Below are 25,360 nucleotides of genomic sequence, written 5' to 3' on the forward strand. Positions count from 1 at the left end.
CGGCACCGCCTCCTATCGTGACGTCACCAGACGCGCCGTGCGCCGCGCCCCCTGTCAGAGGCAGCCATTGTTCAGCAGCTCGCGCCGGCTGTTCAGGGGCTGGGGAGGTTCTACTCCTCCTCTCCAAGTCCCTGCCCCTCCTTAAAGCTGGGAGAGGGGGGCCGGTCCCGGGGTCTGGGCACTCTGAGGTTCTCGGGTGAAAGCCACCATGAGCAAACGGAAGGCGCCGCAGGAGACTCTCAACGGGGGGATCACCGACATGCTCACAGGTTAGCACCGCACCGGGGGCCGCTGGCTTTCTTCTCCCCACCTCACCCCCCCCCACATTGCTTTCCCTCCCTGCTCTCCCGTCCCGTCAGCCCAGTGGATGGGATCGGCCCCTCGCAGCGAGTAGTCTTGCGTGCGAATCTTCTTTCCGTCCCTTGGCCAGTGGCTGATTGTCAGCACTGCTGGGGACTCTGTCACCGCTTGGGCTGCCTTTGGCCTGGCCCATGTAGAAGTGGAACGTCACCGACCTTTAAGAGGCTGTTTCGTCCCCTTTCGGGAAACTCAGTTCTTGTTTGCTTACTCGTGGTTCTTGTTCACCCGAGCCTCTTGTTGCCTTTTCAGAACTCGCGAACTTCGAGAAGAACGTGAACCAGGCGATCCACAAATACAATGCCTACAGGTGGGACGATGCAGCAGTCTCTGGGAGCATGCGTTCTAGGATGTGTGGCAATTGAAAGGGCTGAGGGGCCCGTGGGTATTTGGACCATCTGCAGGAGGAGAAAAAGAGAAAAAAGCAAGAACGGAGGGCATTGGGTCTGTGGTGGTACCTCTGCAATCTTGGAGACCATGGGCAGAGCTCTGCAGAATCAATTCTGATCAGTTCCCAATTCTGACTAAAAGTTGGCCGATTTCCTCTCAGCAAACATCAATTACTGAAAATGCAGTTTGATTTTAAGCCATAATGAAAGACAGTGGATGAAGTCTGTGCTGTGAAATGGATGTGGTTCGAGGAATCACATTTTTTCATGTGGTTTGTCTGTGTTTATCCTGTCACCTTTTTGGATTCCATCCTTGATCATCTCACCAGGGCCTTATCCTAGACATTATTCCCACATCGACCTGCTTCTGATCTTTGGCTTATAAACATGTCCAAATCCCTCAGCTCTAAAAGAATCTTCTTAACTTCCCCTTTCCTCTACAGTTAAACCTCCTTGAATAATCTTGGTTCCTTGCCTGGACTTCCTAGTCCTTAGTCGTTTCTTATCTCATTGCAGTAAAATTACCACTCTGCCATTCCTCTGAAAATGCTCTCACCCGCGTCTCATCTCATTGGGCTCTCAGTGACACTCACCACTGGTTCATTCCGCTCACGTCTTACCCCTGATTCCTGATGGCTCGCCTCCTGTTCTTCACCTCTCCTACCCTTTAGTGTTGGTAGTTCCCAGAGGCCTGCCCTTCACCCTCTTCTCTCACTCTGGTACTTTGCCTGGCAATCTTACTATTCTTGGTGGCTTTGGCTACTGGTGTGTCAATGACTCCACATCTCACTGGGCCTTTCTCCAGATTTTTAGGTCTCTGTTCCCTTTATCTTTACCTTTTCAAAACTAAACTGACTTCTCTCCTTCCCACCAGCCAGCGTAATTCAAAACTGATTACATTCTCTCCTTTACCTCCTATGACTTCCTGTGTAGTAATTGTACTATCATCCATGCATTTGATGATCTAGGAATCAGAGAGATATTCAACCTTATAATTTGAGTCATAGCAGGTTTCAAAGAGAAAATATTTAGTCTTGAACAAACCCATCAAGGATAAGTGAGGGGAAGAACAATCTAGAGGTAGGACTGAAAATGTGCCAAGGCGTTGAAACATGAAGGGGGGTAGCATTTTCTAGTAGGTCAGAAATTCAGTTGGCTTAAAGGTTATGGTCTGAGTGGGAAATAAGTCTGGAAATGCAGGTAACACCCCTGTATGCTCCTTCCTTTTCTGATACACATTTCTCTTGATTGTGGCCAAAGTATTCTTTTGAAAATAGTTATGCTAACTTGTCATTCTTCCATATCAAGTAATTAAATATTTCTTCTTTACCTTGATAGAGCCTAAATGCTTTGTGGCATACAAAAGACCTTTCGTAATCTAATTCTTCCTTTTCAGGCTTTGCCTTATAGTGCCAACTATATATATATATATATATCTGCAACTACTTGCCTTTACTGAAAAATTCTCTTCGCAAACTCCCTCAGCCTGCCTTTCCAGAATCATCATTAGTATTATGCTACTAGATAAGTTGAAATCCTAGTCTAAAAGTTTATATGTGCTGTACAGAATGAAAACCAAGACTCCAAAGACCATCTGATATTTATGCTTTAGACTTAGACATATTATGGCTATTTATCAGCATCAATATTAAACCACATTTAGCATTGAAATCATAGACAGGATACCATCAGTGTGTTCCCAGGGTGTACCCCATCTGTCACCAGATTACTGAGCTGGATATGTGTGGAGATGGGCAAGAATCACAGGTCACTTTGCCTTATATAGAACTGAAATGGGAGCAATGAAAAAAAAATTGGTATTAAGGACATAGGGGAATACAGTTTTAAACCATGAATTTAAAAATAGCCACCCATTAGCCAGTTGGGTACCTGGTAGTCTGAATACTGCTAAGTGGCACATTTTTATAAAATGAGTTATGAATAATTTCCAAAAACTAGCTATTGAGTGGAGTTTTACAAGTTCAGGGCCATGGATAAGACATTTTGGATGAAAAAGAAAGGCTGAACACTGTTAATCAAAGTCTGTTCCTTTTATTCATGTAGTCCCTAACTAAATAAATATTTAAAAAACCAAAAAAAACCCCTAGCTTTTAAAAAAGGCCCAATGATATTTTCCACTTAATCCCAAAAAGGAAATGCCACTATTTCCTGAATCTCCCTAGTTTTACATATACAGTTAAGGTCATGTTATCTAATGTGAGGATTTTCAAGATATACTTCTAACAGTTAGAGGGATGGGTGGTCTCTCAGCTCATCTGTGTTTTGTATAAGTTTTACATGGATGTGGAAAATCATCTTGGTGAAAGTTTCAGCTGCATATTTCTTTGTATGTGTGTTCCAGTTTAAGAAAAATTAAGACCTTGCTGGATTTCTAATTTCTAATTTCTTTTTTTTTCCTTATAGAAAAGCAGCATCTGTGATAGCAAAATACCCACACAAAATAAAGAGTGGAGCGGAAGCTAAGAAATTGGTACGTTGAGTGAGCAAGTTGATTTTGAAGAGTTCGTACATGTACAGATTTGGCGGGCTCCCATAAAACGAAATTTGCTTCTTTGTAGCTGCCTTGACCCACACAGGCAGGTTTCACTGTTACTGATTTCTTGGAGTAATATTTATTCTGTTTCAAGCATACTTTTTCACTCAGAGTGTTGGGGGCAGGGTAGGTTTAAAGACTTTTAAACATAGCTAATTATAATTTTCTTTCCCTGCTTTCTCCACATATGCCTGTACTTGCTCATTTTCAGCGTGAGTGCAGTCCCGGAGCAGAGTGTGCCGACAGAGTGGTCCGAGCACATCTGGTCCCCAGCCACCTTTTTTTGATTCTGGGGTATAGGGACTTAGGTGACTTAATGTTCCCCAAGAGATTTTACCCATTAATAAGCTCGTGACTAACCCCTTTGCATATTATGGCATTTAGCCCTTCCTCTGATGTCCCTGCAGCCCGGTGTGCCAGTAGTGTCACAGTTTCCAGAAGGCTGCGTCTCTTGGTGGTTTGTAGTAGTATAGTTAAGAACATCCTGGGAAAGTTTACCTGTTGATAGTCACATTCTGTCTCATCTGATTTCACTAAAAGATTCTAAGTTCTTCAAAATTAAAGACTATACCTTAGTCATCTTTTCTTAAAGATGTCAAACTGACTTAGCTTTTGATTAGTCCAGGTCCTGATAGTTACCTTCTTCTGTTGATCTTTATCCAATTTTGCTTCATAAAAGTCTTCTAATATTTGACTGTCCTTAATTTTCTCATGAGAGCTTTCAGAGTGTAAACTGTAACTGTCCTTATATTTTCATCCTCCAGAGTCCTAACATTACCATGAATCTTGTATTCTTATGACTAAGGGACAGATTATACACATTCGTCAGGTACCACACATCTTCATCCTGGATTTATTACTTAATACAAATCACGCTCTGGTGTCGGGGTTTTAAATCCTTTGTGCCATGATAGTTCTCAACATCAGTATATCCTCCCCAAATAGACTAACCAAGCAAGTTACAAATGCACTAGACTTCAATTCTAAGTTTCAGTATTGGCGAACTGGCCCACTGTTAACCTCAGGAGCTACATTCTGTTCCCCTTTAATCACCAATGAATTTCCTTTTTTATGTTAATTGGAAATAGCCTGATCATTTATTAGAGGCAGACTTCTGTCAAGCTCTGATGCACTTCATCCCAATTCTGAGTTTGTGGTGTATCCCTAAAAAGAGCAAAGAAGTACCCCCAATTTTTTTTTCTGCATAAGATTGGACTTAATATGAAAATCTCATCTTTATTCCATTTCATTATTATTTTTAAACAGACCTACTTTCCAGTGCATTTGAGTGCTTCTCAATAATTCTAGGAGGCTGAACTTCCCAGAATGAGCATTTTGCCTTGTATTCCTTAATGTTAGGTATAGAAAATAGCTGGGGCCTAAATTGCTTTAGATCAGTATGTGTCTTCTGATGTACAAGATGAGAAACCAGAGCATCGTCCCTTTTCAAATCTGTTCTTCTTACTAAGTATTTTTCATTTCTGTCTGGTATTTGCTATTTTCAAAACTCAAATATGCATTCAGTAGTCTTAGAACACTTACTAAATATTAAATAAATCAAGAATAAAAAAAGGTAAGAAAAGAAAGAAGAAAAATACAGAAAGAAAGAAAACAAAACAGACACGCAAAAAAAAAAAAGATATAGCAGGGCGAACTCAGGGCTAAGAGACAGTAAGAAGGAAATATCTGTCACATGCATGTTAAATATTTAGCTGTAAGCATGAATAAAGTCCAGCTTCATGAGTAATCAGAGATGCAAGTTAAAACTAGGTGCTGTATAATGCCTATTAAATATCGAGTGTAATATGCAATATGAATAAAGAGGTGGGGGAAAAACCACTCATTTACTGCTGATCAAAATGTTGGTAGTTTAGTCTTTCTGAAGTAAAGTGTGGCAGAATATTGGCAAAATGTTCCAACAATTCCACTCTGGGGAATTTATACTAAGGCAACCAGCAGAGATACGTGGATACACGGGTTCAGTAGTTAGTTCATAAGTTGCGAGGGCCTGTATGTCAGATACTCGTCCAGGTGCTAGGGATAAAGCAGTGAAAAGACAGGATCTCTGCTCTCTTAGAACTTATGTTCTAGAGCACTGCTGTCCAAACGGTAACCATGAGCCACAGTTTGGCTAGTGAGCTCATGAAATGTGGCAAGTGTGACTAAGGGGTTGAACTTTTAGTTTTAATTAATGTAAGGTTGAAATTGTCCCTTGTGGCTGCTGGCTGCCATGTTGGACTATTAAGTTCTAGAGCAGTGGTTCTTAAAGTGTGGTACCTAGGCCAGCAGCAACCGTATCCCCCGGGAACTGCTGGAAATGCACCCTATTGAATTAGAACTTCTAAGGTGGGACTTGGCAGTGTGTGTTTTAACTTATCGTTCAGGTGATGCTGATGTGTGCAAAAGCTTGAGAGCCTCTGTTGTAGAGGAAATTTATGACAGCATTGTTAAAATATTAAAAACTGGAAACCATCAAAATGTTCACCTGTAGGGTATTTGTTTAATAAATGATGGTACATTTATACAGTGATATGTTTATGGAGGCATTAAAGATATTGTAGTTGTATTTATTCATAAGGAAATTTGCTCATGATGTACTTTTAAGTTGAAAATACATGTATTTTACAAAGTGGTATGATTCTGTTTTTGTAAGAAAACTGTATATACATACATAGTAAATCTACTTATATGTATAAACAAAAAAAGTCAATATACAGCAGATACTAAGTTACAAGGTTATTACAGTTTAAATTTTCTTTTTTTTTTACAGTTTAAAATTTCAATGATGAAATTAACATGATTTAAATATTTTTCTTTATGTAACTATTTTCTAATTTTTCTACAATAAAGGTTAATTCTTAAAAAAAATTAAGAATGTAGGATTCTTAATGAGTCATTTAGAATTGTTTTTGCTAGGGTTTCTCTTTTGTCAATCATTTAAGTATTTTATGTTTTTACTAGGGCTCAATTATCTTTATCCTTTGTTTCAAAACTGGTCATGTGACAATCACTTGTTTTTCATTTCTTATTTTATACTTTATTTTTTAGTGATTTGGTAAGCATTCTGTTTGTATGACTTCTTTATGTTTAATTTTTTACGTAGCCCGGAGTAGGAACAAAAATTGCCGAAAAGATTGATGAGTTTTTAGCGACTGGAAAATTGCGCAAACTGGAAAAGGTAAAATTGTAACTTATTTGTTTGATTTTAATGTCTGTCTGTATGGAGCCCTCACGGAGCACCACTGCACAGTTGCTCCGTCTAGTGAGACTCTGAAGGAAAAGAGAGGAGGGGCGTTTATGGCTTTGTGTTCTATTTCTTAAAAATTGGAACATTCTATAAAGTGTTCACTTCATTTATGTGGCATTTAAGAGACTATTAGCGTATACGATAGAATTATCTCCTTATTTTCAGTACCATTCAGGAGGGAGATTTAAACTCTGACTAAAAGGTGTTATCTTTTAGAAGTTCTATGCCTAAATTCTCCCAAGCATTTGTAAGGTTTTATTTCACCCTGATGGTAGTAATTATATCAATTCTGGTCTTTTATATGTAAGTCTTTTAAGAGCATTGGATAAATTAGAGATGAGACATCTTCAGCTGCTCTGGTATCACTTAAAACTGCGAAGGTTATATATGCCCATCTCTGTAGGGGTTATCCAGGCACATGTAAGCGGCTCTTCAGGTCTCTCAGCAGACTGGTATATTTCCAGTAAGATCATTTGAGTCCTCAAAGCAATTCCTAAGTCATTGTTATGTTTTTTTTCCCTTAAAGATTCGGCAGGATGATACGAGTTCATCCATCAATTTCCTGACTCGAGTTACTGGCATTGGGTATGAACTGTTTTTTAAGCAGACACAATAGTAGGGTTGGTTTAATATTTTTATGTCAGCCAAAGTAAAGTGCATGCTGTTTCCCTTCAAAACGTGTTCCTTTCCACCTCGTGCCTTTGCTCATACAGCTCATTCTTCCATAGCTCACAAGTCTGAGGCTGGCTCTCTGCATGGTGCCTCTGCTGTGGAAACCCTGTCCAAGGCAAATGTTAGTCTCCTTTGTGAAACCAGTTGGATTCCCCAGCCAGAAAGAATCTCTTCCTCCTCCAAACTCCACAGTGCTCTGTGTACATCTTACTACTTCCTCCAAATTAAAGCTCACTTCCCTCTCTGAGCAGGATATTTATCTTAAGCACTTAAGCCTTTTTTCCACAGCACCTAGCAGAGTACCCTGTGAATTTGAAACTAGCCCTCAAACATTTTTTAATGAAGGAATCTTTATCTTAAAATTTGAACTAGCATGAACAGAGGCTTCTTTGACACTAGACACAGTACAGATGCACATTGAAATGTTAAGATGCACATTGAAATATTTACTGAACTCTCATCTTCATGGAATGAGACATGTTTTAGATATATGGCAGTCCTTTAAAAGGCAACATTTTTATGAAAATTACTCTAAAATAGATTAAATTTTTAAACCTACTCTGCTGAAAATGAGCTTGACCAAGGCCTTTATAAAAATGTTAGTTAAAAGTTGTTTTAAGGACATCTGTTACATTAATCTCTTTTTCCAGGCAAGAAAACCGATTATAGAAAGTGAGATAACTGGCAGAATCAGAATTAGAACCTTTGTCTCCCGACTCCCTTTTCAGCTGTTTTTTTCTGTCACAGTGCCTTCTTTACATCAATGTCAGTTTCTGTAAAAAGGCCCTTCGTCATTCCTGTCTCAGTTTAAATATCATCTCAGAGGCCTTTCTTCACCACCACCCAATCTGAAGTAGTACCTAGCCACTCTGTCATATTATATTCTGTTTTAATTCATCTATTGGATATGTTTGTATTTGTTTGTATATGTATTTATTGTCTCTACCCACTGGAATGTGAGTAGGTGAATGTTATTGGTTTATTCCTGACATATTTTTAGCACCGAGAAGTGTATCTGACCCATAATAGCCTGCCAGTAAATCTCATGAATGAATGAACAGTTTTCAGGTGCCTGTATGTCTTTTATGAATAAAGTACATGAGCATTATGACATCTAGCTGTTTAGACATCTTTTTCATGTCCACGTTTGTGGTTATATTCCTAAATTGAAGCTTTAAGAATTCTCTTTGGATGAAATTGATCTCTACCAAACTGATCATGCAACATTTTAGCAAGTCCTGTTCAGCTCAGTAATAACTCTTTATGTTTGAAGAGAAGGCATAATTGGTTATTTGTTCCAAGAATCCTGAGTTTTCCTGGATATTGAGATAATACTTTTTTTTCTTTGTAGTCCATCTGCTGCAAGGAAGTTTGTAGATGAAGGAATTAAAACATTAGAAGGTGAGTTTGTAATTCCAGGGTAAATGTGGTCCCGATGGACTGTTAGATGCTCTAACAAGCTAGAACTTGAAAAACTGTTTCTCAATTAATAGATACAATGATGTTTTCTCTTTAACGCTACACAGAGAGTAAATATAAAGAGTAGTTTAGCTCTTACTGGTGTGGCCCAGTTGGTTGGGTGTTATCCCTCAAAGTGAAAGGTCACTGGTTTGATTCCCAGTCAGGGCACATGCCTGGGTTGTGGGCCTGGTCCCCGTTTGGGGCACATGTGAGAGGCAACCAATCGATGTTTCTCACACATCAATGTTTCTCTTGCCCTCTTTCTGCCTCCTTTCCCCTCTCTCTAAAAATAAATAAATAAAATCTTTTTTAAAAACTCCAACATTCATCAATAATTTTTTTTAAAGAGGAGTAGCTTATAGTCCCATCTTAAATATGTTTAGGTTTGTAACTTAGAAGAAAAGAAGAGCAAGAAGTGGCTTTTTTTTCTCATTGATTTTTAGAGAGAAAGAAACATCGATTTATTGTTCCACTTACGCATTCATTAGTTGCTTCTCGTATGGTTATGGATTAACCTTAGGGTAATCCATAACCTTGGTATATCGGAACTGTGCTCTAACCAGCTGAGCTACCTGGCTAGGACAGCTTTTTGGTTTTAAGGCATTGATTTCATTTGCAGATTTTTAGATGAGTTAAATTACCTTTGTTTCTTTAATAAAATTTTAGACACTAAAATCCTATACATTCAGCTTAAAGTCAAGTTATGTATATTGGGAAAAATTTGATAAGAGGTTTGTAATGCTTGTTGAATTTTTGCTTAAGTAATTATGAAACATTTTTCTCAAGCTTGTATAGCAATCCTTTAAACTTATTTTTTATACATTTCGAGCACATATAGTATATAAATAGACTCACTGTAGTACATTACTGTGGCATTGGGATTTAATTCTTGTGCATTCAACTACTTGTAAGCAACACTGATGGCTAGGTGGACAGGCTTTAGGGGCCAGATTTGAATCTAGTCTCCACCACTTCATTAGAATGCATGATCCTGGTGCTTCAGTTTCTGAGCTACAAAATGGTATTTTAATTTTTGTCTCATGATTTAATGAAATAAGGTCTTCGATATGTAAACCACTTAGCAGAATGCTTGGTACCTACTAAAATACTTAAAAATAGTAACCAACTCTTAAGAAGCATGATTAATTAGTAATATCACTAAGAATTTGTGGGGGTCACTTGGATAGACAGTGAACTCTACAACTGCATCCCAGGGTTGTGCTTTTCTGCTGTGGCATATATGGTTTATCCGAGTGAAGTACTGAATAGAGTAGTCAAGAATTTGTTTCTCAAACGTATTCAGTTGCATCCCTTGGGAGTGTGAAGGATCTCCTGTGATGGTTTTTATATTATCTGACAATTCACAGATATATAATACAACTGTTGATATATCACATATTGTATAAAACAAACTCAGTATTTCTGTTTCAGTCATTTCAGTCGTATACTTTAGCATTTTCTGTGTAAATGCATGTGTGAGAAATCCTAAGGGCTCTATGTATCATTAAGATGACTATCGTCTCCAGTTTGTGTTCCCAGAGAGAGCTCATGTAGACATGAGGGTGACTGTAGGAGGCGCTCTGGGGCGTACTGGCCTTGCTGTCCCTTTGACAAGGCCTGCTCCTGCACTCCTGCCCCATGGAGGGACATCCGAGTGCAACCCAGCCACTTTTAGATTTAAGATGTGATGTTATGATATGACAGTTTTTGAAGTAAAAAATAAGGATAATACCTCTCCTTTCAACAGGATTTTTAGCACAATAGTTCTTTATAAAAAGGATCACTGAATTTAGCATTTTTTTAAAACAGATCTCAGAAAAAATGAAGATAAATTGAACCATCATCAGCGAATTGGACTGAAGTAAGGTGGCAAATTTTATTTTGACACTGGAGATGTAAAGTAAAATTTTTTGTAGCATTCTTTCATACATCATAATAATTCTTCAAACTTAGCTAAACAACCATTTTTCTATTTAGAAATGCTAAGATTTCTTGCACACTCCAGTAGAGAATATGCCTATATTCACATGTTTTGTTTTAGCTTTCTAGGTTGTTGGCTTGTTTTAGTATTTCCCTCATCCTCTTGACTTGAGCAGGGAGCGTCTTCTGAAAGTACATAGAACCCAGGGCAGTCAGTGTGTGTTTATTCCGTACTTACATATACAAAGCACTGCATTAGGTCTGGTTGAAGGACACAGACAGGCTCGGGGTAGTTTTTACGAAGTCTAGAGTCTACCTCAGACCATAGGACATGAACCTCAAACACTAGATTAAAAGAAGAAGAAGAAAAATACCGAACACCTAAGTAACAGTAAAGGAATAACTAATTAGGCATATTGTATATCAGCATTAGCTGTTATTTTCTGTGCCAGATATAATCAGGAACTCCCTTTCTAATTATTTAAAATGCACAGTGCGTAAGCTACGTGCAGGCGTGGGCATGTGTCTTTTTGCTAGTCTCCATGTAGTCTTGGTGGCCATTCAGTCCTAATAACCTGAACTTTCCTGTTGATACCTTACCATAATATTTTAAACTTACACTGCCCTTCCAAAACTGAGCAAGTAAGTCACCCAGGATGCTAGAGTTCTCACTTTCCTTGTGTTTACATAGTAAACAGATCTTCTGAAGAACTTAGTTCTGAGAATTGGCTTTGACCAGGTGCTCTGTTCTTAGATGTCATTTCACACTTAGATAATGTTTTTATAACAGTCTTATTGAAGTATAGTTCAGATACCATGTGATTCACTCATTTAAGTATGAGCTCAGTGATTGTAGCATATTCCCAGAGTTGCACAGCCATCCCCACGATCAGTGTTAGAGTGCTTCTGGTATCTCGGGAAGTGCCCACACCCATTAGCAGTCGCTTTCCTTTTCTCCCCACTTGTCCACCTCTTTCCTGCTCGCCACCCCGCCTCCCCACCCCGAGCTCCTGGCAACCACCAATCTATTTTCTGGCTCTGTAGATTTGCCTATTCTGGACATTTCATATAAATAAAATTATGCAGTATGTGGTCTTTTGTGGCTGGCTTCTTTCAATTAGAATAATGTCTGGGTTTACTCATGTTGCAGGATCCTACCAGACTATTTTAAAATACAATAATTTTACATGATTTAAGGGCAATAAGCTATAACCTCTTGATTTGTCAATAGGGAGCAGCCTAATTTGCAAATGTACTAATATGTATTTATTTACTCTCGATATGTGAATGTGAAGTTTACTTGTAAATAAGTTTAGATAGAGTATCTGGAATATCAGAAAGGATGACACTTAGGGATTTTGAACCAAATTAAGGAATAAACTTTCCCCATCCCCAATTTTATTGTTATCTTAATGAATTTTAACCTTGATTTTTGAATGACCTGATTGTATAAGGACACTTGATATGGTAGAAAATGTAGTTTTTAAGAAGATTTATATTGTCTTTATAGATATAGATATTTTGTCTTTATAGATATTTTGAGGACTTTGAGAAAAGAATTCCTCGTGAAGAGATGTTACAAATGCAAGTAAGACTGTGCTGAATTATATTCTTTGATTAGAATTGACAGTGTCTCCCTGGCTAGTGTGGCTCAGTAGACTGAATGCTGACGTGTGAACCAAAGGGTTGCTGGTTTGATTCCCAGTCAGAGCACGTGCCTGGATTGCGGGCTAGGCCCCCAGTTGGGGGTACGTGAGAGGCAACCACACATTGATGTTTCACACCCTCTTTTTCTCCCTCCCTTCCCCTCTGTCTAAAAATAAATAACTAAAATCTTGAAAAAAAAATACAATACCTGACTATTTAAAAAAAAAGAATTGATGGTTCCACTTGGTGAAAAGCCATTTTTAGAATACTGACTTAATTTTTCTTCTAGGATATTGTATTAAATGAAGTTAAAAAAGTGGATTCTGAATACATTGCTACAGTCTGTGGCAGTTTCAGGAGAGGTAATATACTTAATCTCAGGTTATTCATGCCTTGATGTTAAAATTGTCTAATGTATATAAAAGCATGGATTAAAGAGATGTAATTTGTGTTACTTAAAAGATTTACTAAGATCCGGTTGTATAAGCTAAGTTTATTTATTTATAGATGGAAATATATATATGAAAAATTAGAAGAAATTTGTACTGAATTTATTATAGAATGATATTTCAGTGACTAATTTTAAATAAAATTATAAAATACTAATGAGTATGTTAAAATCCTAGTAGTTGTCTGGCTAGATGCTAGTGAATCTGTGGGTAGTTTTTGTTTTACTTGCTGTATTTTCTAAGTTTTCTATAATTAGTCTAAAAATAATGTCTCAGAAGTACCAGTTCAAAACCAGTTCTCACCACAACCAGACTGTGTAGATCTCTATTTACTATGTGAACACCAGCAAAGCAAGAACCGCATAATCTTGGGTCTTGTACTGCTTCAGAAATTTGGAAGGGTAATGTAAGTTTAAAAATATAAACTTTAGCAATAGTTTTAAGAGTTTTCTATTCGAATAGAAAAACTTGATTTAAAACTTTTAGAATAGATACCTGGTTGAATCTCTGGCCATCTCTGGGGTTTTGCTTGGAAGTAGGTGATGGGCTATAAGAAATTCTCTGGGTAGCTGCTGTAAGGATGTAGATTTGGGGAGAGAAAAGGACTAAATCTGTAATTGCTGATAAATCAAAAGAGCATTGGATTAGGGCCAAAATACCTGGGTTCTCAGGCTAAATATATCACTATATGATTTTAAGTAAGCCTGTCTCTCCACATCCTGTTTTCCGTATTTGCAGAATGGGAGGATTAGAGTTAACAAGTTGTACCCTGGCTGGTGTGGCTCAGTGGATTGAGTGCTGGCCTGCAAAAGCAAAAGGTTGCCATTTCAATTCCTGATCGGAGCACATGCCTAGGTTGTAGGCCAGGTCCCCTGGTTGGGGGTGTGCAAGGGGCAGTCGATTGATGTTTTTCTCCCTCTCTTTCTCCCTCCCTTACCCTCTCTCTGAAAAAACAAATGTTAAAAATAATGATAATAAAGTTAACAAATTGTTAAGTCTGTCCATGCATCAGAAACATCTAGTTTTATAAAAATATACACATTGCTGTACCCTGCTACAAACCTACTAAATAAGAATCTCCTTGGGTGGGGCCTTGGAATGACTATTTTCCAGACGTAGACCTTGATGCACAGCAAGTCATGTGCATGCTCATTTGACTATGACAACCGTTCTGGATTTACATATTTTAATTTTATTTTTGCTTTTATTTATTATTCAGTAGGTTTTATGGTTATGTGCTTTAGTGTAAAAAAGGTACACACTAAGAAGTCTCTCTTCTACTCTATCCCTGTTTACTGTCTTCATTCCCTCCCACCACTGACCCATTAACAACCACTTTCTTGTTTACTCTTTCAGTGTTTCTACATGTAAAGATAACTAAATGTGCATGTACATTTTTGGTTTCCTTCTCTCTCCTTCACAAAAGTAATATATACACAGTACTGTACCTTTTTTCACTTAAAAATACATCCTGGAGATTTTCCACATTGATACATAGAGAGCTCCTTATTCTTTTTTATATCTGCATAACATTCGATGGGGTGGATATTCCATATTTTATTTTTTTTTATCTAGTCCTCTGTTAATGGACCCTGGGATTGCTTCCTGTTTATTTGCTTAAGTAGTTTGTTTTTGTTTTTTAAATGGATAAAGTAGTACATTTTTCATGGTAGGTGGATGGTGGAAGACATTCAGCTTTGAGGAGAAAGAAATGAGAAGAAAAGACAATAATTTTTTTTTATGTTAAAATAGCTTCCATGAATGTTCTGGGATCAGTGCATATTCCATCTAGTCGTCTTTATGTTTAAATACCTGGTTAAAGGTTACTGATGGGTAGGATGATGATCCAGAGACACTGTTGGATCTTCAGGGACCAGAAGTATTTTTTACATATATTATGCTTATAAAATGGAAAAAAAAAAAAGGAGGAAATAAACAGGATTATTTTATGCCAACTGTGTGGCAGGCACTATTCTAGATGCTTCTACATATGTTCTTATTTGGTTGCACAACAGCCTATACAGTAGTTTTTAGTAGTTTGTAAACAAGGAAAGTGAGGTCTAAAGGAATATGCAGTCTTCATTTGCAATGCTGAAAAAAATTTTTTTTAATGAAAAAAATTCTATAGCAAAAGAAAGGTTTAAACAACTGTATGTAACCTGCATGAAGTTACTTGGTTTTAAAGTAGGGACCAAAATGAGGGCTTCCGGCCAAGATGGAGGTATAGGTAGACACAGTGCGCCTCCTCGCACAACCAAAAGAAGGACAACAACAATTTAAAAACAAAAAACAACCAGAACTGACAGAAAATCGAACTGTATGGAAGTCTGACAACCAAGGAGATAAAGAAGAAACACTCATCCAGAACAGTAGGAGGGGCGGAGATGGGCAGCCCGAGCAGGGAGGACTTGTGGCAAGGCGGTGGCTGGCAGACCCAGCGAGGTGGCTGATCGTGGAGTGGGGTGGGCAAGGCTGCAGCTGGTGACCAGGTGACAGACCACACAACCCAGGACTCTATCTTGGGGAAATAAAGCCTCAAATGACTGACTGAAAGCACCTGTGGGGGTTGAGGCGGCAGCAGGAGAAACTCCCAGCCTCACAGGAGAGTTCATTGGAGAGACCCACAGGGTCCTAGAATGTACACAAACCCACCCACCCAGGAAGCAGCACCACAAGGGCCCAATTTCATTGTGGGTAGCTGGGGGAGTGACTGAAAACCAGCAGAGAGCAGAGCAAGTGCCATTGCTCCCTCTCGGACCCCTCCCCGACATACAGCATGACAGCTCAGTGACCAGCATTAATTACCCTGCCCTGGTGAACACCTAAGGCCCTGCCCCTTTACCTAACAGGCATACTAAGACAAAAAAAAAAAAAAAATGGTCCAAATGAAAGAACAGATCAAGCTCCAGAAAAAATACAACTAAGTGACAATGAGATAGCCAACCTATCAGATGCACAGTTCAAAACACTTGTAACCAAGATGCTCACAGAATTGGTTGAATTTGGTCACAAATTGGATGAAAAAATGAAGGCTATGCTAAGTAAAACAGGAAAATGTACAAGGAACCAATCATGATGGAAAGGAAACTGGAAGTCAATGGTGTGGACCAGGAGGAAGAAATAAGCATTCAACCAGAGAAGAATGAAGAAACAAGAATTCAAAAAAATGAGGCTTAGGAACCTCCAGGACATCTTTAAACATTCCAGCATCCGAATTATAGGGGTACCAGAAGGAGAAGAGGAAGAGCAAAAAATTGAAAACTTACTTGAGCAAACAGTGAAGGAAAACTTCCCCAATCTGGTGAAGGAAATAGGCTTCCAGGAAGTCCAGGAAGCTCAGAGAGTCCCAAAGAAATTGGACCCAAGGAGGAACACACCAAGGCACATCATAATTACATTACCTAAGATTAAGCAAAAGGAGAGAATCTTAGAAGCAGCAAGAGAAAAGGACACAGTTACCTGTAAAGGAGTTCCCATAAGACTGTCAGCTGCTTTCTCAAAAGAGACCTTACAGGCAAGAAGGGGCTGGCAAGAAGTATTTGAAGTCATGAAAGGCAAGGACCTACACCCAAGATTGCTCTATCCAGCAGAGCTTTCATTTAGAATGGAAGGGCAAATAAAGTGCTTCTCAGATAAGGTCAAGTTAAAGGAGTTCATCATCACCAAGCCCATATTATATGAAATGTTAAAGGGATTTATCAAAGAAAAGGAAGATAAAAAATATTAACAGTAAAATGACAGCAAACTCAGTTATTAATGACCACACCTAAAACAAAAACAAAAGCAAACTAAGCAAACAACTAGAACAGGAACAGAACAACAGAAATGGAGATCACATGGAGGGTTTTCAACAGGGGAGTGGGAGGGGGAGAGAGGGGGGAAAGCTACAGAGAATAGGTAGCATAAATGGTAGGTACAAAATAGACAGGGGGAGGGTAAGAATAGTATAGGAAATGTAGAAGCCAAAGAACTTACATATATGACCCATGGACATGAACTATAGGGAGGGAATGTGGGTGGGAGGGGGTGTGCAGGGCGGAGGGTAGTGAAGGGGGGGAAATGGACAACTGTAATAGCATAGTAAAATATATTTTAAAAAATTAAAAAGAAAAACAAAAAAATTAATTAGGGACGAAAATGAAAGCCTAAGTCATTATCATGTGCTATGTTCCTATCCATGATGTTATAGTTGTAAATTTTATCAATATTCATTAAATAAGTTCAGTCATAAGAATTGAAATGAGTTTTCTGATTACCCTTTATAGAGTTAAAGCTCATTGTTTAATTTGAAATTTTTAAATATACAGTATTCATAGATGTATTTTAAAGCTATTTTTAAATGTTATTTTTACTCTATTCAATACTTAAGGTTTTTTTTAATATGTTAAATTAACTGATTATGTGCAATATCTAATGTCAGTTACTGTTGTTATACTAGATTCTTCTGTTTTCATCAATATACCTGAATAGTTGGACAGAAAATTGAAATCCTTTAACTAATTCTGAGTGTGAAGCACAGTGAAATAGAAAGTTAAGCTATGAGAAGTAAGGTCCTTCTATGCGTGTCATTACCTCGGTTCTGTTTGTGTAATAGATACATTTACATGAAGAATTCCATATGTTTTCTTTGTTGTCCTAGGTGCCGAGTCCAGTGGGGACATGGATGTTCTTCTGACCCACCCAAGCTTTACCTCTGAATCAAATAAACAGGTGCCTCAGAATTTATAATCACTGTGATCAATCTTACGTAGCAGTGAATATCATTTTCTAAATGACAATGGGTATTTTCAAAATACCCAGATTTGTTTTAATCTTTCTGAAAAGCCATTTGAAGTGTTTTGTACTGATTGAATTATGTGAAAGGCAAAGTAAGTTGTTGAAAGGGACACATGTTTTTCCACAAGGAATTGGGAAGACAATCCAACATTTGAAAGAGATGAAGTTTAGTAAAACATTTCTGGAATGATTTATTGTCTATCATAGACATTTTAGAAATAGCCAGTATGATATTTAGGTTTTCATTAAAGGAACATCTTTCTATTAAAAAATAGTAGAATAAAATGCTTCACCTTTATTAGAAAACCCAAGAAGGCAAAACATTTTTGATTTTGGAATATATGCCTTTTAAAGATGAAGCAACTAATTTTTTGATTTAATGAAACAAATAAACACATATGTTTGTTTAGAAGTATCATGATATTGGTGAATGATGGTGGTATCTAAAAATAAGTTTTATTTAATAAGATGAATTATCTGTCAGAAGAAAAATATTTACTCAGAACATAGGAGAATAGGCATTTCTCCACGGATAATCAGAAAGCTCATGTTAAAAATGTTTTCTTGCCATAGCATAGTAATTGCTCTTTTTCTTATTCCCTAATTGTGATTCTACAGCCAAAGTTGTTACATCGTGTTGTGGAGCAGTTACAGAAGGTCTGTTTTATTACAGATACTCTATCTAAAGGTGAAACAAAATTCATGGTAAGTACTCGTTTGAGTTAACACATCGGGAAAAAAGCACTTTCAAGACTGTTCGATAATGGCTGTGTGTGACCTCATGATAGCTGAAGATTGCAGTCAGTAAATACCCTTGAGATTTTAGAGAAGAAGAACTAGCAGAATGCTAATCTCGGAATATTTTAGGAAAGAATTTTGTTTTAAATTCCCCACTTGTAATATCTGTGCCATTGGAATAGATCATTAGACATAATCTGCTATTTTCAAAATACCCATAAGGACTTTGATATGTGTTTTTCCCTAAAATAGCAAGTGTTTTCATATTCTCTGACTCAGAATTCTCCAATAATTCTCCAATAAAATCGAAGCTTATTAATCTGTTCCAATAGCACAGGCAGGAAAGGAGTCAAGGCATGTGTAGAGCACACAGGGGAAGAAGCATGTGACGCGGAATGACAGGTAGGGGAGTTCGTAGAGGGAAACACACCTGCAGGGATTTTTCAAAGTGGAACCCGTCATGATGAACTGTCAAAATCCTGTCGTCTTCCTAGGGAGTTAAAATGTAAAGATTCAAGACAGATGGCAAATGGATTAAAAACAGGTTAATAAATGGCCCTGTGTAAAAGCTGGCAGGAAGGCAAATAGAAATCTAGGACTAAGGTAATAAAGGCTTACTTTTATTCTACTGATGACTTAAACATATGCCATTTGCACCCCTTTTCTCTGTGCCCCACTTTTCCCTTAGTTGTGTGACTGAAAGGACAGAGACTATGCTTTTGGAGCAGAGACATGCTAGAATTAGCAAGCCTTGTGCATAAATTTGATAGTATTGGTAACAATCAACGACGGCAGTTGAGATAGGTGATCGAAACGTGTCACTCAGAAAGTAGAATGGTGACTGCCAGGGCCTGGGGCGTTGCTGTGTGGTGGGTGTGGAATTTCGTTTGGGGAAGACAAGAAAGCTCTGGAGGTGGCGGGCAGTGGTGATGGTTGCACAGCAGGGTGAATGTACTTGATGCCACAGAACTGCATGCTTAAAAATGATTAAAAAGGTAAATTTTATGTCATGTATATTTAACCATATAAAAATGTTATTAAATTCAGCCTGGCGATTTTAATGGGCTATGAAAGTGTATTACCTACATTGGTCACACTTTATCAATGTTTTCAAAAGAGCTTCAGGAAAGGTAAAAATAAAAATTCTAGTCAGTCTTTGGGAATTAAATATATGATCTCTTTTCCTGAATCTCTATGTCCAAAAATATATACACATATAAGATCCTATTTAAAATAGGGTTTATATATGCTCCATGAACATCCTTTTAAAATTTAGATTGATTTTAATTCACTCAAAATGAATGTGCATAAATCTTACATTTAAAGTACAGTCAGTAAGACAAAACCCTAAAAATAATATGAGCTGGACAAGTGGGATTTTTTTCCCGTAGTAGGCGTGTCCTTGTGTGCCTGGGCATATTCTGGGCGCCTCTCTGGCCTGACTGTCCTCCCCAGTAGTCATCTCTGCGACAGGCACTGGGTCTCCCTACGGGGGAAGTGTACCACCTGCTTTCCGTTAGCGAGGTGGGAGGTGTTCATGCAATACGATAGCAGAAGCATTTTTTCTTACAGTCTGAACAGTATTCTGCTGGTGCTCAAATAGAGATCTAGAGGAAAAACCAACAGGCTGTAGTAATCCAGCTAGCAAGAATACAAGCTGGTGGGCTAGGTGTCGCCTGAAAAGGAAAGGTGGGTAGCCAAGTATGTGTGAACTTAAAGATTGGCTGAAAGTGGTAGAAATGGGTTATTGTAGTTAACTGCTCCATCCAACAAGAGAAGACCTTTGCCTGGAAGTGCACGGGCAGCCAGATCCCGGTGACTGCTACAGAGGAGGCCGGTTCAGACCACATTGTTCACGATAGAAAGAACAAAATGGTGAGAATGAGTGTATTCACTCATCGATAGGATGAGAAGGTGTATGCAGTCAATTCAGCAGATCTGTATTAAACATCTACATTCCAGGCACTGTTCTAGGAGCTTGGCATGTATCAGCGAATTTAACTAGAACCTCTATTTGGGGGGTATGGGAAGGGACTGAAAGATAACAATGAATATAATAAATAGGTAAATTGTACAATGTGTTAGGTTAGGATAATAAGTAAGTACTATTTTAAAACAAAAAGGGGGAGAGCAAGGTGCGGGGAGATGGTCATGCAGCAGACAGTATTACATAGGATGGTCAGAGGCGGAGAGGATGGTCAGACTGGGGAGCAGACTGAGGTAAGGGAGTTAGCCAAGCACGACCCTGGGGGAAGAGCAAGCAGCGGCTCCACGTGCATGAACTTTAGCAGAGATACCCAAAGAAGTTAAGATCTCTAGGTTTCTGAAAGGAAGTGGGCTGCAAAATGAATTCAGTTTGTAAGGGTCAGTAAACCCTTCTCATTCCAAGTCCACTTGATTTCAAAACCTCTTGTTGCTGTAACCACTGACTAAATAGTATTAAAGATATGACCATTTATGTGTTTTTCAAGTTATCTTCAAAACATTAATTCCTTTAATAGAAATTAAACCTTAGGAAAGCCAGGATTATTCCAGATCTTCTTGTAAAATCATGGTCTTTAGATAATTAAGCTATTCTTCCTTAAGTATAACATTCGGAAGAAAAAAAAACCAATTCTCTCTGCATTTAGATGCCTGTTTGCTTTATATATGATGAGTACCGTTCAGATTTTAGCATTTTGTGCAAGTTTGGCCCTGGATGATTTCCTGTGAAATATCTACTACAGTGAGGATTCAAGGGACAAACAGGAGGTACCTTGAGTACCCTGAGGAGGTGAGAGGGGCTATATTTCAGACACCCACGTGAAGCTACATAATTGAAATGACAAACTAAACCAATCCACTCTATCTAGTAAAGAATTTGCAATAAACAGGAGAAATTCTTTAACATTAGCACTTCAGAAAAAGTGCAGGAAATAAAATTAGCCTTGAGGAAAGGAGCGAAGCCTGTGGATGAAACCCTGTTCCTGCTGCGACAGACAGTAAGGTCATTCATTGCCTGTGGCATCTAAACATCCATATCCGCAAGGTGATACCTCCCGGAAATGGTCGTTTCTGATCCATTTGAAGGTTGGGTTGGAACTGGTTAGTGCAAAGAAGGCAGGTTTCATATTTTGAAGATAAACAGGATTCATTAATCTTTTAGCTATAGCAACAGCCGAAGAAAACACCCATTTTGGTTTTTAGATTTTAATTTTTCTATGTTGCTGAGTGAAAACGGATGGCATTTAGTGACAATTGTACCAACTTGACTACTTTGTAGAACCAGAAGCCTGTCACTTGCATATTTTTCTTAGAATGTGGCATTTGAAACTTTTATTTTGAAATTTGTTGATGTCTTTAGTTCTTTTTACATATTTTTGGGTTGTTGACTAGTCCAGAATTTTTGCCCATTTTTCTGGAAAAGGAAAAGATAACAAAACAGACCTTGAAAATACCTGTTTGAAAACTGTAGAAGTATGAAAACTCCCTTGTAGAGAAGGAAAAAGATGATCCCCTGATTTAAAAAAATTTATTGATTTTAGAGAGAGAGGGAAGAGAAACATTGATTTGTTGTTGGATTTATTATTTATGCACTCACTGGTTGACTCTTGTATGTACCCTGACTGGGAATCGAACCCACAACCTTGGCGTGTCAGGACAGCTGTCTAACCACCTGAGCCACCTGGCCAGGGTCCCCCCTGATTTTCTTATCTTTTAAATTTTTATTATTTTTCATCTTTCTGTCTTCTAATTTCTGGGAGGTATCCACAGTTTCAAACTCTTCTACTTTTGCTATTATGTTTTTTGTGTTGATTTAAATCTTTTCTTTAAGTGTTCTTTCTCTGTAGTATTCTGCCCTCATTTCATGGATGGAATGTCTCTTGTTACCTAGAAACATTACTTGTAGCTTTTTTGTTTTCTTCTTCCTGAATAATCATTTCTTCCAAGTTGCTTTTTCTGTTTTTTTGTGTTTGTTTTGGTCTCTGTCTTTTGTGTTCAATGCTTTCCTTGATCAGCTTGGTTTGTAGAATCACAGAAAGGCCAGTCCTCATACCCTGTCTGCTGTTTCATGTAGGTCTTTAGTTATGAAGTGTAGTAGGGAGGTAGCGATAATATATAGTGTTTAGAAAAACTAAGTTAAAAGTGCTCTGAATTCGGCTTTTTCGGCTTCCAGCTCGGAGGAGGCTGTGGTGCAACTTTCTTTGGTTGCCCTAGTGTGGGGTCATATGAACCCAGCCACCTCCACCGCGCTACTGAAGTTTGACCCCAGGGAGATCAAAGTCGTACACCTGAGGTGCACTGGTGGGGAAGTTGGTGCCACGTCTGCCCTGGCCCCCAAGGTCGGCCCTCTGGGCCTGTCTCCAAAAGAAGGCTGGTGATGACATCACCAAAGCAACCGATGATTGGACGGGTTTGAGAATTACAGTGCAATCGGCCATTCAGAATAGGCAGGCCCTAAACAGGCAGTGCCTTCCACCTCCGCCCTGATTATCAAAGCCCTCAAAGAACCACCAAGAAGCAGAAAGAAGTAAAAAACACATTAAGCACAGTGGAAATACCACTTCCGATGAGATCGTCAACATTGCCTGACAGAGGCCGCACTGATCTCTAGCTGGAGAACTCTCTGGAACATTTGAAAAACTCCTGGGGACTGCCCAGGCTGTGGGCTGCAGTGTCGATGGCCACCCCCTCATGACATCGTAGATGACGTCAACAGTGGGGTGGTGGATGCCCGGCTAGTTTAGAACCACAAAGGAAAATATTTTAAAGACCTTTTGACAACAACAACAACAAAAAATAATAAAGCTCCAAATTTGAAAACTGCCTCCATTTAAAATGAATATAACCTCAATATTTAATTAAAATGAAGCCTTGAATTTAAGAACATCTTTAAGCATTCTTTTAAATATCCATTTTAGGGTGTTTGCCAGCTTCCCAGTAAAAATGATGGAAAGGAATATCCACACAGAAGAATTGATATCAGGTATTTTTGTGGCTGGCCTATTAACTTTTTCCTTTCCTCCAACCCGCACCCCCCCTCCCCATATATCTTGGAATTCACATAAATGTCTAGAATCCCTTTTTATTCTGAAGTGCCATAAATTCCAGCTATAGACCATGTGTAGTCTGAAAATACATGAACAGTAACTGTGTACAGAATCTAATTTATTTTCTCTAGCTCCCCATCTGCCCACGATGCCTTCCACAGCTCCAGAGTAGGTTCCTGCCTGGGGAAGTTAGCTGTACTGAGTGACACTGCTTTGCATTTCCCACAGCTCTAGCACAGCGTAGCGTACTAAAGCCTACGCTGCAAGCTTAGGGCCGTGGGAATGGTCCACCTAACGAGTCTCCTCTTCAGGTTATTTGGCCACATACTTTTAGGTGCTATATACCATATTGATTTTAAGAGTCTTATTTTTGCTAAATTTGAAATGTGTACTAGAAAACTTATGTACAGCTTTTTTTTTAGGTTGATACCCAAGGATCAATATTACTGTGGTGTCCTGTATTTCACTGGCAGTGATATTTTCAATAAGAACATGAGAGCTCACGCCCTAGAAAAGGGCTTCACCATCAATGAATACTCAATCCGTCCTTTAGGAGTCACAGGTGAGCATTTGCGTTCCTTAGACATAACCCCAGTCATCTGCAGGGAAAGTTATTCTTAAAGATAAAATATTTTGGTTTAGCAACTTTGATTTCTCTAAAAAGCCTTTAACTATCTGTGCCAGTTCATTGTGGTTTCTTTGTATTGTCCGGCCCTCAGGCAACACTAGGGGCTCCAGCCATGTGTGTTCCCAGGCCCCCAGTGGCAACAGTTATTTCTAGCTCTATCAGAATGGATTAAGTTCTCTCTACCTATGATGGTCAGTAAAAAAAAAAAAAACATAGTATTGATCTAAGTGTTTGGTTTCTGTAAATGTGCCGTCAAGACTTCTGGTGAACCCAGGGATCGTTGCTTTCGGTGCGAGGCCAGACCTAGTAGCTTGGGCCATGCTTTTAAAGTTTAAAGAGTGAGAATTACGCGATCTGTGCTTTGTGGATCCTGTTAACATTTCACAGTACACTGTGTGGTTTACTGTTCTCTACTGGTAAAATGAAGATTTTGTTATTTTGTCCTAGAATTATAAAATCTGGCTTTCATCCTTGGTAGACTAGGGCAGTACTTCTCACATGTCAATGTGTGCACAGACCCCAGAAATGCAGATCCTGAGTCGGGGGCTCTGGAGTGCGGCCCACGATGCTGAATTTTTAGTAAGCTTGCAGGGGACACCAGTACCGCTAGTCTGGGAGCCACATTCTGAGTTGCAGGGAACTAGTGAGAGTGTTTTACATAACACGTGGTGTCCACAGCAGACATGCAGCAGAGAGGAGAAGCATGAAGGAGGGCCACCTCAAAGCTGTAGGTGGGGTGCTCAGGTTCCTCTTGTAGCACTGGCATGCTGGCATGTGTGTGACAACCTCAGACACAAGCTCATCGGGGGGAGGGGCAGTCGCTATCTTTGTTTTCAGTGGCTTGGTTATCATTTTTTCCCCTACAAGTGTGTCCCATACAACTGTCAGTCCTAAGCCTGGTAGTAAGTTTCCTTTGTGTCTCTCTTGCAGGAGTTGCTGGAGAACCCCTGCCGGTGGATAGTGAGAAAGACATCTTTGACTACATCCAGTGGAAGTACCGAGAACCCAAGGACCGAAGTGAATGAGACCTGTCCTTCCTCCCAGGCACGGCCTAACAGGAGTCTTAATTTATTTCTTAACCTTTGCTATGTGAGGGTCTTTGGTGTTTTTAAATGATTGTTTGTTCTTCATGCTTGAGCCTGCACTGTAGTCAGTAAAACCTCTTGGACTATTATCAGATGATCTTGTTGTGATTTTGTTAGAAAATATGTTTAAATTTACATTTTTGCAATGGAATTCTACACAGTAGAGAGAAAGAAGGCGCTTATACCCTTCGCAACAGCGTGGATGGAACTGGAGAGCATTATGCTAAGTGAAATAAGCCAGGCGGTGAGGGACAAATACCATATGATGTCATCTTTAACTGGAACATAATCAACAAAAGAAAAAAGCAAAATATAACCAGAGACATTGAGGTTAAGAACAATCTAACAATAGCCAGAGGCGAGTGGGGAGGGGACAGTGGGGAGAGGGGATTATAGAAACTACTATA

General features: G+C 38.8%; 1 protein-coding gene across 2 annotated transcripts; it reads left to right on the plus strand.

The window, feature by feature from the left end:
• The first annotated feature begins 30 nt into the window (after positions 1 to 30).
• Positions 31 to 25,042, plus strand: POLB (DNA polymerase beta). Of its 2 annotated transcripts, XM_024578904.3 has the most exons (14): positions 31 to 269; positions 610 to 667; positions 3,171 to 3,237; positions 6,404 to 6,478; positions 7,074 to 7,132; positions 8,571 to 8,620; positions 10,490 to 10,541; positions 12,134 to 12,188; positions 12,537 to 12,609; positions 17,336 to 17,406; positions 18,091 to 18,177; positions 23,112 to 23,176; positions 23,663 to 23,802; positions 24,799 to 25,042. In XM_024578904.3, exons 1-14 carry the CDS (start codon positions 209 to 211, stop codon positions 24,891 to 24,893), a joined length of 1,008 nt encoding a protein of 335 aa, XP_024434672.1. In that variant the 5' UTR covers positions 31 to 208; the 3' UTR covers positions 24,894 to 25,042. The 2 variants fall into 2 exon arrangements, with proteins under 2 accessions (XP_024434672.1, XP_024434673.1); XM_024578905.3 differs by lacking the exons at positions 10,490 to 10,541; positions 12,134 to 12,188; positions 12,537 to 12,609.
• Positions 25,043 to 25,360: the final 318 nt, after the last annotated feature.

Source organism: Desmodus rotundus, chromosome 13 (genome assembly GCF_022682495.2).
Source record: "Desmodus rotundus isolate HL8 chromosome 13, HLdesRot8A.1, whole genome shotgun sequence".
Lineage (NCBI taxonomy): Eukaryota > Metazoa > Chordata > Mammalia > Chiroptera > Phyllostomidae > Desmodus > Desmodus rotundus.

Bases quoted from the DNA above. Each gene is read 5' to 3' on its own strand.
- POLB (XM_024578904.3), top strand. From the start codon at position 209: ATGAGCAAACGGAAGGCGCCGCAGGAGACTCTCAACGGGGGGATCACC. The intron at 12,610-17,335 runs GTAATATACTTA...TTGTTGTCCTAG, and splicing joins CTGTGGCAGTTTCAGGAGAG to GTGCCGAGTCCAGTGGGGAC. The intron at 23,803-24,798 runs GTGAGCATTTGC...TCTCTCTTGCAG, and splicing joins CCGTCCTTTAGGAGTCACAG to GAGTTGCTGGAGAACCCCTG.